General features: G+C 43.0%; 1 protein-coding gene across 9 annotated transcripts in view; it reads left to right on the forward strand.

Annotated features, from left to right (window-relative positions):
- The window catches only part of LOC123030900 (histone-lysine N-methyltransferase SETDB2-like), a 45,647-nt gene that overhangs the window by 22,031 nt on the left and 7,148 nt on the right, over positions 1-16,468 (forward strand). For 8 of the 9 annotated variants that reach the window (XM_044445221.1, XM_044445219.1, XM_044445220.1 and 5 more), the window contains 2 exons: positions 630-723; positions 1,677-1,764. In XM_044445221.1, the coding sequence (XP_044301156.1) occupies positions 630-723; positions 1,677-1,764 (182 nt within the window). The remainder of the gene's footprint in view (positions 1-629; positions 724-1,676; positions 1,765-16,468) is intronic. The other variant, XM_044445227.1, reaches the window with a different exon arrangement.

Here is a 16,468-nt window from a genome sequence, read left to right on the forward strand (position 1 = left end):
ATATTTTCTCCTGTTTTGTAAAACAAAGGTCAGTCCTTTGGGTAAGGTCATTTCTATATTCTGTTCCGTTTCTTTCCATTATTGTCTCTCACAAAAATTGCTATTAACATAATCATAATCAGCATGAATCTTATCTGATATTATTGAATTAATTCTGGAAACATTTCAAGCTATCAACATTATTTTAGATGTCTAATGAATCAAGGCCTGAAACTCACCCCTACTGCCACTGACAGAGTTGAGTTAAAAATACAAGTAAACTGGTGTATGCCAACAGACTTCATTATAGATCCCAAATGCATATAATGCTTATGTATATATGGAATAAAATAATCCTTATCTCTTAAATTAACTTGCATATAAAATACAACCTGTCACAGAATTCAGTTTTCTGCATGGTTGTAAATAGCTAATTCTGGCAAATTTGTGCAGAATAGAAAATTGTATTTAACACATAGGGATGTTCATGTGCTGCTAAATTCTGCAGTGTTTACCTTATAAAGCTTCCGTAAAAAGTTAGGTAAGGAATTTGCTTTGAAATTGAAATCAGACAATTTCTAAGACAATATCAATTTTAAACAAGCATATTTAATTGTGTTTTGCATAAAATTGTTTTTATTTCATTTCAGAGTTCAGAGCTACATCTGTAACAAGAATTGGAATAACCAAGTTATCATAAGATCAAAATCCAGAACCTATAGTCTTCAAAATCTACGGGAACTAGTAAAAATTACAGATATACTTTTAGCCTTCCTTGTGGGCTTCTCTCTTGATTTTAGTGTACATTCCTAGACTCTTCAAATCTATTCTTAATTCAATATCAGAAAGGTTGACATTATAACAGTCTGTTGCTAACACAATGATATTAAATAATTCCTCTCTCTTTCCCCTAGTAAATTGATGTAATGACACAACTTGCATTAGGCCACCATGTTTAGGATATAGTGCAGGCATGAAACAATAGTCAATTAATGGTCTGGTTTTTAACATTTCTGTTTTATGCTTTTGTGACATTTTAGGAATTAATCTTTTTTAAAAATAGACTGTACATAAAATGTTTCCAGTTCTATTAAATTAACTGTTTTGTTTTTTTAATATCAAATTCTTATTATTTTTCTCTACAAATTGAACACTAAAACAACAGTTATTCAAGACATCGGACGTACTGGGTTGACATCTTATTCTTTTTTACAATCAACCTTATTCAATTCTATGCATAGTCCCGTTTCTCCAACCAATAATAAAAAGAGTTCCACGTTTGATAGAAATATGTATCTTCCTTCTCCTTCAAAGACAAGGTCAATCTGTCTATCTCTGCTCAATGCAAAATCTTTTTTAAAATCAACTGTTCAGTACGTGGCTCTTCGCATTGGGCAAAGGCAATTCTCGCCGCAGTAATTACATGTAAAGTCAGATATATAGCTTGCTTATCAAAGTCATCAGGAATAATGCCTAATAGAAAATAGGCATTTTTCTTTTTTTTTAAATTAACTGTTTTGATAAGCTTGGAACCATTTTTTCAGACCACATTTCACCTTTATTCAAGCAATTATGTACTGCAGTATAAACAGCATTATCTCTGAGGATTGGTTTATCTTCCCTTACTAGGTCAACAAAGAAGAATATGAATTTGACAAAGAGAATAATGAGAAAGCATTATTTTTTTTCCTTTAAAGGAATGTATTTCTGTCAGCTCAGAAGAAGAAGAGAGTTTTGTGCGTGAGAAATCTGGGACAACAATGTTTACTGCAGCCAAGAAGGGAGGTAAAATAAGTTTGCAGCTCTTAGTTTTATGTTCATACAATTTTTGCTAATTTGTTTGACTGATCATGTTGACTTTGTTTCTTTATATTGTATGAATTTCATATTTAATTGAGAATGTGAGTTAGTAATTTAAACTGTAACAAAAAGATTGCCATCAAGCAAATGGGATATCATATCTACAAAATGTTAGAGAAAGTAGACGAGCCTTCCCCAACTTGGTGCCCCCCATTGTTGGTTGGAATTATTGGAATTGTTGTCCAATATATCTAGAGGACATCAGGTTGGGAAAGGTTGTTGTAGACAGTTTGCTTCCTGGATAGTTTGAGCCATAGTAGATAAAGGCACATAAGTTAACTTCCTCAAACTACAGTGGTACCTTGGCTCACAAACTTAATCCATTCGATGGCTCTGGTTGCGACTCAAAGTGGTCATGACTCAAGTCAAATTTCCCCATAAGGTTCAATGTAAATAAGGTTAATCCATTCTGTAACCATTTTTTTAAATCACAAAAATTTGAAACAAAGTGACAAAGAACAACAAAGATCGCGGCCATCTCCCCCACCCAGCACAATCGTGGCCATCTCCCCCCCCCTGCCCCGAGCACGACTGCAATCATGCCTATCTTCCCTACACAAGCGGGACCACGGCCATCTCCACCCCACCAGCACAACCGCGATCGCACCGGTGCAGGGAAGAGAGGTGTGATCATGATCGTAACCCATTGTGGAGTTCGCAACCTGAGGCAAAATTTTTCAGAAATTTCTGTTCGCAACCCAATTTGGTTGTGAACTGAGGCATTCGTGAGCCGAGGTACCACTGTATGCTCACTGTGGTTCTTGGTGCAACACAATGGGAGAAAAGGATCCCTGTGCTCTCTGGTGACTTCCCTTTCTATGGCCTGAGTCATGTATACTGACAACCCAAAGAATGGGTAATCATTGAATTGTCTTTACACGAACTATTGTTTAACTATGGATTGTTGACTACAAACAATTCAGGAATAAAACTCAGGAAATGGGACCAGAGGCTTCAGCTCTAGCCCATTAACTTGTGTGGTGCTGAAAGGTTCCATCTTGTCCCTCATGTTTTTACCATCTACATGAAACCATGAAACCAAGCTAGCCAGAGCTTTGGGCTGAGGAGTCATAAATATAAACATATGTTCTTCAGTTCCATCTCTCATTTCCATCAACACATCCCAGGGAGGCTGTGGAACTTTTGAACAATCTGGAGGTTGTTCTGGGGTGTATCACTGAGAATTGAGACTTAATCCAGACAGAATGGAGGTACAGGGAGGTCAACTAGATGCTTTGGCCTTAGATGGGGTTGCCCTCCCTCTAAATGGTAAATTGTGTAGTTTGGGAGTCCTCTGGGACTCTGTGCTAAATGGGAAACCGCTGGTGACTGCAGTGCCCTGGCATAATATCCAATGTTATGTTAGTCCTACTTAATGTAGATTCATGGACATGAAAAAAGCTTTAAATTGGTCATTTTATCAGTTTATGCTTCAGCATTACCTGGCAAGGATAGATCTTTCTCAGTTAAGCATGCACTTGTGATGTCCAGGCTAGACTTCTGTAATATGCTATATATGGGGCTGCCTTTGAGGATAGTCCAGAAACTTCAGCTGATGCAGGTGTTGGAAGGAATGAGATAATGCCTATAGGCATTATATGAGATCATATACAGTGGTACCTCGGTTCATGAACTTAACTTGTTCCACGATTCCGGTTGCAAACTGAATTGGTTGTGAACCAAGTCAAATTTCCCCATAAGGTTCAATGTAAATAAGGTTACTCCATTCTGAACCATATGTATTTTTTTTAGCCACAAAAATATGGAACAAAGTACAGTACAGTAGAGTATGGAGAGAGAGAACACTAACCTTGCTGGTGTGGAGGACAGGAAGGTGGATGGGGAAGAGGTTATTGTTTGGAGGGAGAGTCTGCGTCTGCAATCTTGGCTATAGGAAGCCGCGACCATGTGTCAGAGTGGGGAAGATAGTCACGTTCGTGTTTGTGTGGGGAAGATGGCTGCGATCGTAGTCGTGTTCATGCAGGAACACGGTTACAATCATGGTCATCACCCAATGTGGAGTTCGTGAATGGAAGCAAAATTTTGCTGAAATTTCTGTTCACAAACTGAATTGTTTGTGAACAGAAGCATTTGTGAACCAGGGTACCACTGTAATGCCTATATTATGCCAATCATTATTAGTGAGTTGTGAAACTTATTTGAATGTGCTAGTTTTAACCTTTACAGCCCTAAATGGTTTGGCACAAAGTTAGTTCACTTAAATTAGCTGGTCTACACTTTAAGATTGGCAAGTGAGGTCCTTCTCAGGTGTCTAGTCAGGAGGCCAAGTTCTTGAGAGATGGCCTTCTCTGCACTGGCCATGCACCTCTGAAATTAAATGCTATTGGGGATCTGCCAGGCTCCACCTCTGTAGGCTTTTAAGAAGATCCTGAAGACCAGCTTGTTTACTCTGGTCTTACCTTCATTATATTTTATCAGAGTAGTTTGTAGCTATGATTGCATGGTAGGTTCTCTCTTATGCTGGTGTGTGTTGTATCCTGGAACATTTATTATTTTTATTGCCATATCAGTTTTATATTGTATGAATGTAATTGTTTTATACTTCTTTGGAAAAGCTTTCACCTTGGAAGGTGCCCTAGGAATATATATACATGCATGTGTGTGCACCATATGTTGCAGTCTTGAGACAATGGAAAAGGTCTGTGTCACTGGATCAGGATTGAAGGGAACATCAAACCCTCCTTGCTCCTTAGCCTCCATCAGGAGGACCAGGCTAACTACTTATTCAAAATTAGTACTCTACCCTATTTATAAATTCTCCCTATTTATATACTAATACTTAGTATATATCTTATATAGTAAACCTTGAATGGGTGCCTCCTTAAACGTTAGTTGACCCACATTTTCTCTCAACTTTCTCATCAGCCATTCCTTTTTTTTAATAAGTTTTATTCAAAATTTTATTCCTAAAAACAAAGAAAAACTAAAAACAACATCAATCATCAAAAACATCGAGCCTGCTGAGCCAGCCCCCACATTTTTTTCCATTTATGATAACAGAGAAACATAATCTATATGAAGTCCCATTTCTCTAGCCAATAATAAAAAGAGTCCCAAGTTTGATAGAAATCAGTATCTTATTTCTCCTTCAATGACAAAGTCAGTCTATCCATTTCTGCACAGTCCAAGATCTTTTTTAGGATCAGTTCGTTGGTGGGTGGTTCTTCACTTTTCCAGTGTCGAGCAAATGCAATCCTCGCCGCAGTAATTACATGTAATATCAAGTACATTTCTTGTTTACTAATATCAGCAGGTATAATGCCTAATAAGTAAATTTCAGGTTTAAAAGCTAAAGATTGTAACATTTCCTCAAGCCATTTATGTATTTTAATCCAATACTTTTTTGCATTATTGCAAGTCCACCACATATGATAGAAAGTACCCAATTTATGTTTACATTTTCAGCATCCATTTGACATATTTGGAAACATCTTAGCTAATCTATTTGGCGACAGATACCATCTATAAAACATTTTATGCAGGTTCTCTTTATACAAAGTTGCTAATGTTACCTTAATATTTCTCTCCCACAGCTTTTGCCAATCAGCCATTCCTTCTTATAAAAGTTAGATGTAGATATCTTCCCATTTCTCATCTGGTTTCAATTCTTCAAACCATGCAAGTACATCACTCCTGAGTTGCTTTTCTTCCATTGACAATTGTTCTGGTATATTTCTCAGTCATAAGTCCCTTCTACAATCTCTGTCCTCCAAATCAATCATTTTTTTCTCCAGTGTTATTTCAGAATGGGAAATTGTATCCAATACATTAACTTTAGCCAACACCTCTGTTTCTTCACATTTTTTCTCCAACACCTTCATTTGATTCATCGGTTTTCTAAATGCACAGGGGCCTGTTCTGGCTGTACTCTTCCAAGAGAATGGGTCCTGGATAGGATAAAAATGGGCCCTGCTTCCTTTTCTCTAACAGTAGCTGCACTAGTTTCCAGCCTGCCCCAAAGCTTAGTTGCCATATCTTCCCAGCCTCCACCATTTTCCTCCACCAGTGTTCACCTCCCCACCATTCCCTTCCTACAGTCCTTATAGTCCCCCTTCCCTGGCCCTGCCACCAGCAGCCAGCCCAGGTGTTGCTTATCCTGGGCTTTGGGGAGAACCAAGTGTGTGCCAAGGTGTGTGACTTCTCTTCTCAGGGCTGTTTCCTTCTCCAAGTGTCTTCTCACTAGCACCTGCCTCCTAATCAAATCACTGGGTGTCATTTAAGAGGCTGTGAGCCCCACCAGCCCTTCACAGTCTGTTATTATTTATTATTCATTTATTCCATTTTTAGGCTACCGAATACCTAAACTTCTCTGGCTGCTGTAGAGGTAAATTGAAAACATAGAATTTAGAACAATGATAAAAAGAGCACCTAATTAAATCAGCATCAAGGAGTAAAAACATGCAGAATATAAACTCAGCAGCAAATTAAGATGACACAAAAATGTAAAGTCAGTAAAACAGGCCTGGAAGAATAAATAATCATCTGGTGCTGAAAAAGCCATAACCTTTTGGAACCGGTAGCACTTTTGGAGTATCATAGACACTGTGACAAAATGAGTGCCATAGCGGCAAGTTACAAAACCTCATTTCTCAGAAGGCAAGGTGGTAACACTGAAACAAAGGTAGTTTGTCCAAGAACAAAAACAAGATGAGGTCTGAGTTTTAAAATTGAAAACTACTCTTTTGAACCCAGTTTTCTGCTCCTACACTTAGCTAATAGAAGGCAAATGGATGGTGCTCAGAGACAGGAATGTTAGCTAAGAAACTGAGTGCAGAGCGATATAGGGGTTTAAGCTCCAGATGCCAAATCACATAATTAACCCACAGAGTACATCAAAATGCCAGTTTCAGAAGAGGCAACTTCATAAACTCATAGAAGGGCTGATAAAATATAAGCCACAGGAGACATGCCCGGACTCCTTGCCACCTCCTCTACTATGTTCCTACCATTCCCAGTTTACTTTTTTCATTTTCTGGGTGGCACGTCAAAACAAAGAGCTAGGCTGCAGCTAGCTGCTGTGTTTATTTCTAAGAATGCCTTTGGGGCTCATAGGGAGACTCAAAGGCATTCTTAGGTATATTGCTGGGGGACAGTGCTCAGCTTTGCAGCTGTCGTGTGGCAGGCACTCCTTCCCAATGAAAGTAATCACTCCAATTGATACTACCAATGTTTTTATCCTAAACAGTATTACATGTACAGTTTAAACAGGATAGAAAGTTGTTTTCTCTTTTTAAGTTCAGCCCACACTTGGTTTATGAACCCTTCATGGCTGCCCCTCCGTGGGCAGAGCGCTGTGACCCCTCTTTTTGTGTCATTCAGTCAGTCTGGATTCCAGCTGTCCCTGTCTGTGCCTGTGAGAACAAGCATCCTCAAATCCCCCTTGTCCCTTATCTGTTTGGTTCTCACATTCCATATCAGAGGATTAAGAGACTGTTTTCACATTTACTCCTAAATTATCCTGTTCTCATGCCTCTGTTTCATCTTCTCTTTGCTCCTCCGTATCTGACCCATTCTTACTATCAGCATCTGTGAGAATGGGGAGTAGAGTTTGTTCTGCTGACACCATAAATAACTCTTCATCGATGCTCTGGTTCTCATGAGAAGTTTGCTCCTCTTGTGCACACATGATAGTCTTTGAGCCTTCGTTCATTCAAGGCAGAACATATGGAATCAACCAGAATTGTTCTGGTTCCTGAGAATTCATTGAGCAGGTCAGAGGAAGCTGCCCCAGCTGATCTAGGGACTTTGGGATACAAACAGTCAAGCTCCCAGATAGTGAGTGAACAGGAAGAGCAAACACGAGTTTGGTGGCGGAATTGTAGTGGAAGAGGAGACAAAGGCAGGCAAATGCAAAGTGGAGCGGGGCCTGCATTAGCCCAGCAAATAGTTTCTTCTTAGAAGTCATGTGTGCCTAAGAGCTACAACTGAAGGGGATGAGGCTGAGAGCTGCAACTGAAAGGGAGTGGCCAGATTAGCTAGCAGCAGCTGAAGGGGTGGGGTGATTAAATCTGGTTCCTGACTCCTAGCTGTGCAGGTCACAGGAAGTTGCCCCAGCTGCCTAGAGACTGGTGTTGTGGAGCGATTTTACAGACGAGACCAGAGACTGGTTGGAATTACCGAGAGATTTATTTACCTGCCGGCAGGGACCATGCACTCGTGAGAGTGTGGTACCGGGCACACGAATGCAGCTAATTTTATACTCTTTTACAGCTATGCAGGTGCATGAATGACAGCGGACAATGGGGAACCCCACTGAGTTACATTTGCACATTTTGCACCTTTCCCATGCTAAGGCAAGCAAGCGAGGTTACAAGGGCGTGACGCTGGCGGTTATGCTTGAGCGTAGCCTGCTTTGTTTCCATCCTTGCGTAGCGTGCACATTCGTTGCGGGTTCCTGTTCTTGTTCACGCGAACAGGACATCCTGATCATGCTTTCTTTTACCCGTGACGAGGCATGCCCTGGCTGCATGTTTGATTATAAGGGGGGTTACCACAACTGGGATACTAGCAGTCAAGCTCCCAGGGAGTGAGTGACCAAAGTGAGTGAACAGGGAGAGCAAGCAGGAGATTGGTGGCAGAATTTGGCAAAGGAAGTCAAAGGTGAAGTCCCTAGCATTTTTCTTTTTTTCTTTTACTTTTTTCTTTTTATTTTTCCCCCCTTAGCTTTCCCTTTCTTTGTTTTCTTGTAACACATTCCATCTACTAGTAGGATTCATGTTAACCTTTAGGGAAGACAAGGGAAGCACTGGTTGCTACAACAGGCCCAGCAAGCTAGAAGGAAAAAGGTAGCAGACAAAATGGACCAAGAAGACTCTGCAGTGGTGGTAATGTGCAACATCCACGCAGTGTTTGCTTTTCTGCGTGAGGTCAGCATGGCCTACATGTGCAACAAGTGCAAGCTAGTAGCACTGCTAGAAGAAAAGGTGAGAGTACTACAGCAGCAAGTTTTCATCCTCCAAGAAATAAAAGATGAAGAGTTTTTAGACAGAGCGATGGAGCTGCAGTAACTAATCGCACTGCAGAAGAAAGAAGTGCCACAGCAAGCTGAGGCAGAACAACAGAATCCTGGAAGGGTACTTTCAAACCGCTTTGAGCCACTAACAGCAGGGATGGGAGAACAACCGGCTGTGAATGAACTTCATGACACACTGAGATATGTTGAACAAGGTGATAAAAGACAAACAGGAGCAATGTTACAGCTTGCAGTAATAGTAAGAAAGGAAGAGTTAGTTGTGGGAGACTTCCTGCTGCACAGAATGGAAAAATATGTATGCTGCAAGGACCAAGAGAATCACCAGACATGCTGTCTCCCTGGTGCCAAGGTTAATGATAAAACCCATTCACATATCTTATACAAGCCACTGACAAATCCCACTTCCTTCTCACCCATGTGGGAACAAACACCACCACAGGAGAATCTTTGACAAAATAGCACCAGACTTTGAAACTTTAGGGAGGAAAATCAAAAAACATTGGGGCCGAGTGAGTTTTATCCTCAATTCTAGCAGTATGTGGAAGAACTGATGGGGGGAAAATCCTTGAAGTGAATGACTGGCTACCATGGTGGTGTCATAAAGAGAGAATAGAATTTTTGACAAGCTGAGGTTCCACTGGAGAAGGAAATGGCAACCCACTCCAGTATCTTTGCCATGAAAACCCCACAGACAGTACAAAAAGGCAAAAAGATATGACGCCAGAAGATGAGCCCCTCAGGTTGGAAGGGCTCCAATATGCTACTGGGGAAGAGCAGAGGGCTAGTACTAGTAGTACCAGAAAGAATGAAGCGACTGGGTCAAAGCAGAAAGGACACTCAGTTGCGGATGTATCTGGTGGTGAAAGGAGAGTCCGATGCTGTAAAGATCTGTACTCTATAGGAACCTGGAATGTAAGATCTATGACTCAAGGCAAGCTGGACGTGGTCAAACAGAAGATGACAGGACTGAACATCGACATCTTGGGAATCAGCGAACTAAAATGGACAGGAATGGGTGAATTTAATTCAGATGACCATCAGGTATACTACTGTGGGCAAGAATCCCTCAGAAGAAATGGTGTAGCCTTCATAGTCAATAAAAGAGTAGGAAAAGCAGTACTGGGATACAATCTCCAAAATGACAGAATGATCTTGGTTCAAATCCAAGGCAAATCATTAAACATCACAGTAGTCCAAGTCTATGCCCCAACCACTGGTGCTGAAGAAGCTGAAGTTGACCGGTTCTGTGAAGGCCTAGAACACCTTCTAGAATTAACACCAAAAAATGATGTCCGTATCATCATGGGGGATTGGAATGCTAAAGTAGGAAGCCAAAAGATAACCGGAATAACAGGCAAGTTTGGCCTTGGAGTGCAACATGAAGCAGGGCACAGGCTGGTAGAATTTTGTCAAGAGAATACGATGGCCATTGCAAACACTCTTTTCCAACAACCCAAGAGACGACTCTACACATCACATCACCAGATAGTCAACACAGAAATCAGATTGACTATGTGCTCCGTAGCCAAAGATGGAGAAGCTCTATACAGTCAGTAAAAACTAGACCAGGAGCTGACTGTGGCTCAGATCATGAGCTGCTTGTTGCAAAATTTAGGCTTAAATTGAAGAAAGTAGGGAGAAGCATTAGGCCACTCAAGGACGACCTGAATCATATTCCCGATGAATATACAGTAGAAGTGACAAATAGATTTAAGGAATATTAGATCTGATAGAAACAGAGCGAGTCAGAAGGGGTCTCCCGGGCCATCTAGTCTGACCTCCGGCACCAGCCGGCTCCACTCACGACATGCCCACCATGTGCATGTCCAGTCTATCCTTGAACGCATGCACCGATGGGGCTTCAGTGACCTCTCATGGAAGCCATTCCCCACCCTCGGGGTCCTAACTGTCTGGAAATGCTTCCTGGCATCCAAATGGAACCTTGGCTCCCTGAGCTTTGCTCCGTTGGAGCGTGTCCTGCCTTCCTCTGCAGGAGAGAACAGGTCTCTACCCATCTCCATGTGTCATCCCCTCACATACCTGTATGTCACCAAATTATCTCCTCTGAGTCTCCTTCAGGCTGAAGAGACCCAGTTCTCTCAGTCTCGCCTCATACAGCATCCCCTGCAAACCGGCCACCAACCTTGTGGCCCTACGCTGCACTGACTCTAACCTGGCTATATCCTTTCTGTAATGAGGGGCCCAAAATTGAGCACAATACTCCAGTTGTGGGTGCACCAGAGTCGTATAGAGTGGTAGCAATACCTCTCTTGATCTAGGAGCCACACTTCTGGCTATGCAACCAACCCTCTTGACCACTGCATCACACTGCTGACTCATGTTTAGCCTGCAGTCAACCAGCACCCCGAGGTCCCTTTCACAAGTGCTGCTCTTCAGCCACTTGTCCCCTAACCTTTACTTATGACAGCTATTCCTGTGCTCCAAGTGCAAGACCTTGCACTTATCCACATTGAACGCCATCCTGTTGTCTCCTGCCCACTTCCATAGTCTGTCCAGATCCTTTTGGATCTGGAGTACCTGCTCCTCAGTTGTGGCCACTGCTCCAGTTTTAGTGTCGTCTGCAAATTTGATCAGCAGACTGTTCATCCCCTCTTCCATGTCATTAATGAAAAGATTAAACAGGAATGGCCACAGGACAGAGCCCTGGGGGATCCCGCTTGTCACTGGCCACCAAAACACATGCTGGCATAGACATTCTCCCCATTCGCCCCTCTTCTGCTCCCCATCCTCACTGCTTTCTGGCTCTCTCCTGAGCTTCTGTCATAAACACCCAAACGCCGGCCCCTCCCTCACAATAGACAGAGTGCCTGAAGAACTATGGACGGAAGGTAACATTGTACAAGAGATAGCAACTAAAACCTTCCCAAAGAAAAAAAAATGCAAGAAAGCAAAATGGCTGTCTGAGGAAGCTTTACAAATAGCTGAGGAAAGAAGGGAAGTGAAAGGCAAGGGAGAAAGGGAAAGATACACCCAGTTGAATGCAGAATTCCAGAGAAAGAAGAGGTGGCAAGATTACACAGAAGAACTATACAAGAAAGAGTTTAACGTCCCTGATAACCACGATGGGGTGGTCATTGACCTCGAGGCAGAAACCCTGGAATGTGAAGCCAAATGGGCCTTAGGAAGTCTGAGCAACAACAAAGCTAGTGGAGGTGACAGTATTCCAGCTGAGCTATTCAAAATCCTAAAAGACGATGCAGTAAAAGTGCTACACTCAATACGCCAGCAAATTTGGAAAACTCAGCAGTGGCCACAGGATTGGAAAAGGTCAGTTTACATTCCAATTCCAAAGAAGGGCAACGCCAAGGAAAGTCCAAACTACCGCACCATTGCACTCATTTCACATGCTAGCAAAATTATGCTCAAAATCCTACAAGCTAGGCTCCAGCAGTATGTGGACCGAGAACTTCCAGAAGTACAGGCACGATTTCGAAGAGGCAGAGGAACTAGAGATCAAATTGCCAACATACGTTGGATCATGGAGAAAGCTAGGGAGTTCCAGAAAAACATCTACTTCTGCTTCACTGACTATGCTAAAGCCCTTGATTGTGTGGATCACAACAAATTGTGGCAGGTTCTTAAACAGATGGGAGTACCAGGCCATCTTATTTGTCTCTTGAGAAACCTATATGCAGGTCAAGAAGCCACAGTGAGAACTGGACACGGAACCACTGATTGGTTCAAAATTGAGAAAGGGGTTTGGCAAGGCTGTATACTGCCGCCCTGCCTATTCCTCTTATATGCAGAGCACATCATGGGAAAGGCGGGGCTAGATGAATCACAAGTTGGAGTTAAGATTGCCAGGAGAAATATCAACAACCTCAGATATGCAGATGATACCACTGTAATGGCAGAAAGTGAAGAGGAACTAAAGAGCCTCTTGATGTGGGTGAAGGAGGAGAGCACAAAAGTTGGCTTGAAACTCAACGTTAAGAAAACTAAGATCATAGCATCCGGTCCTCTCACTTCCTGGCAAACAGATGGGGAAGAAATGAAGGTAATGACACATTTTATTTTCCTGGGCTCCAAGATCACCGCAGACAGGGACTGCAGCCAAGAGATTAAAAGACGCTTGCTCCTTGGGAGGAAAGCTATGGCAAATCTAAACAGCATACTAAAAAGTAGACATCACCCTGCCAACAAAAGTGCATATAGTCAAGGCTATGGTTTTCCCATTTGCTATGTATGGCTGTGAAAGCTGGACCATAAGGAAGGCTGAGTGCCGAAGAATTGAGGCCTTTGAATTGTGGTGCTGGAGGAGACTCCTGCGAGTCCCTTGGACCACAAGGCGATCAAACTGGTGAGTCCTAGAGGAGATCAACCCTGACTGCTCTTTAGAAGGCCAGATACTGAAGAAAAAACTCAAATACTTTGGCCACCTAATGAGAAGGAAGGACTCCCTGGGGAAGAACCTAACGGTGGGAACAATAGATGGCAAAAGAAGAAGGGGATGGCAGAGGATGAGGTGGCCAGATGGAGTCACTGAAGCAGTTGGTGTGAGCTTGAGTGGACTCCGGGGGATGGTGGAGGACAGGAAGGCCTGGAGGAATGTTGTCCATGGAGTCGTGATGGGTCGGACGCCACTTTGCGACTAACAACAACAACAAGGTTCCTGGAAGATGGTCTATTGTAATGGAAAGCATGTGTTCATCAAGAGGTCTTTAAACTGAAACTACTTTTATATTTCAACAGAGAAAAAAACTCAAGAAGGGCCTAACATCTGTCTCCCAAAAAAGTAGGAAGAATACCAGGGCACAACACCAATGTCCAGAGCATGGTTAAGAAATAACACAAACTTGAGTTCATAGTACATGAGGGCAATTGTGATCTTACTGAAATAACTGAAACTTGGTGGGAAGACTCGCGTGACTGGAACTCTATAATTGATGGGTACAACCTGTACAAGCAAAACAGAAGGGACAAAAAGGGAGGTGGAGTCGCACTGTATATAAGAGACACATATATCTGCACAGAAGAGGAACTTAGTAGCCCTGCTGAAAGCATCTGGCATAATTTGAATGTACCCAAGAAGTTTTTTAAAAAGCTTAGTTGTTGTCAGCTGCAAAAAGGGCAAATGCTATTTTGGGATGCATTAGAAGTATTATTTCCAAATCATGAGAAGTTGTAGTGCCCCTGTAGTCCTCACTAGTCAGCCTTCATCTGGAATACCATGTCCAGTTGTGGGCCCCAATATTTAAGAAAGAGGCAAAAGAAAATAGAAAGGGTACAGAGGAGGGGGGAAAAAAACGGGATCCAGGGTTTGGAAAAACTAATGTATGAGGAGAGACTGAGAGAACTAGGTATGCTCTGCCTTGAGAAGAGAAAACTGAGGTGGAACATGACATCACTCTATATGTACCTGAAAGGCTGCCACAAAGAAACATAGAAACAGAGTGATCCAGAAGGGGTCTCCCAGGTCATCTAGTCTGACCCCCAGCTCCAGCCGGCTCTGCTCATGACATGCCTACCATGTGCATGTCCAGCCTATCCTTGAGCATCCTCAGCAGTGGGGCTTCAGCCACCACCCATGGAAGTCCATTCCATATCCTTGGGGCCCCAGGAAATACTTTCTGGCATCCAAATTGAACCATGGTTCCCTGAGCTTTGTTCCATTGGAATGCGTCTTGCCCTCCTCTGCAGGGGAAAGTAGGTCTCTACCCACCTCCGCATGGCACTCCCTCACATACCTACATGTCACCAACAGATCCCCTCAGAGTCTCCTCCAGGCTTAAAAGACCCAGTTCCCTCAGTCTCACCTCATACAGCTTTCCCTATTATCCGGCCACCATACTTGTGGCCCTACGCTGCATTGATTCCAATGTGGCTATATCCTTCCTGTAATGTGCCGCCCAGAACTGAACACAATACTCCAGTTGCGGGCACACCAGAGTTGTACAGAGTGGCAGTGATACCTCTCTCAATCTAGAAGTCAGGCTTCTAGCTATGCAACCAAGGGTGGTGTTCACCCTCTTGACCACTGCATCACACTGCTGACTCCTGTTTAGCCTGCAGTCAACCTGTACCCCGAGATCCCTTTCACACATTCTTCTCTTCAGCCACTTGTCCCCTAACCTGTCATTATGACATCCATTCTTATGCCCCAACTGCAAGACCCTGCACTTATCTGCATTGAATGCCATCCTGTTGTCCTCTGTGCGCTTCCATAGTCTGTCCAGATCCTTCTGGATCCTGAGTACCTGCTCATCAGCCACTGCCCCCATTTTAGTAGCATCTGTGAATTTGATCAGCAGACTGGTCAGCCCCTCTTCCGGGTCATTGATGAAAAGATTGAACAGGAACAGTCCCAGGACAGATCCCTGGGGGTCCCCACTTATCACCAGCCACCATACTGATGATTCCTCACTAATAGTTACCTTCTGCTTTCAGTCTTTCAACCATGCCCTAATCCATCAGACAGTGCATGGGTCCATCCCAAAACTCCTCAATATCTCAGCCAGGATCTCATGTGGCACTTTCTCAAAGGCCTTGCTGAAATCCAGGTAAACCACATCCACTGCATCCCCTCCATTTAGTCACCTCAAAACCTAGTTATAGAATTCCACAACTTTCATCTGGCAGGACCTGTTTTAGAGGAAGCCATGTTGCATGGCCGCCAGCCTCCCTTCCCTACCTAGGGTTACTGGATCTCTTGCTATTATGAACCTTTCTATTGTCTTTCCTACAATGGACGTAAGACTAACTGGCCTGTAATTCCCCATGTCCCCTCTACTACCCTTTTTGAAGGTCAAGATCTCTTCTCACTGATACCAAAGTGTAGGATATGAAATAATCAATTCAAGTTGCAACAACCCAGATTCAGACTAGACATAAGGAAAAGATTCCTCACTGTCAGAGCACTACAGCAGTGAAACCAGCTGCTTAGAGAGGTGGTGGGTTCTCCCACACTAAAAACATTCAAGAGGAGACTGGACAGTCATCTGAGTGGGTTGGTGTAAATTGGTGTCCCACAACAGGAGGGAGTTGGACCCAATGACCTTCATGGCCCTTTCCAACTCTAATGTTCTATGATTCTGTGTAACTTAAATCTTACTTAAGTGCTGTTGAAAGACTACATCCTTCACTGCATGTGACAGCAGCAGGTTACCTTGGCAGAGTAGGGGGCGGTGCACAGATCCCTGTCCTTACTCACTCATCAGAAATCTCCACAGCCTAGCACCCACATCTCTATTTTCCAACACTTCATTGCTGCTTCCCACCACTTCCACAACCAGAACTTGCTGCCTCACACTTTACAATTGTAGAGCCAGCCCTGGAGTAAAGGGTGTTCTTCTTTGTGATCTCTGAGCATGGGTGCTGTGCCTGCACAGTGCCTCTGTGTGGGAAGATTTTCCTAGCTAAGCCTAGAATTTTTGGTGGGAGCCCCATCCCTTACTCTTTAGCATAAATAAGTGGGGCTCCCAGCGTTTTCTCAGTTCACTTTTGACTGCCGTTTGCAGTGCCTTGGGATCCTAGTGTTTATCTCACAGCTTTACTCACTTGATTCCCCTTTATTCACCCATTTTTCCTACCCAAACTCATTCTGTTCCTCACTTCTTATGAACCTACCCTACAGTTCTCCCCCCACAACTCCACCCCCTGGCCACAAAAAACCCT

Source organism: Varanus komodoensis, unplaced genomic scaffold, assembly GCF_004798865.1.
Source record: "Varanus komodoensis strain SLA01 unplaced genomic scaffold, ASM479886v1 scaffold47, whole genome shotgun sequence".
Taxonomy (NCBI): domain Eukaryota; kingdom Metazoa; phylum Chordata; class Lepidosauria; order Squamata; family Varanidae; genus Varanus; species Varanus komodoensis.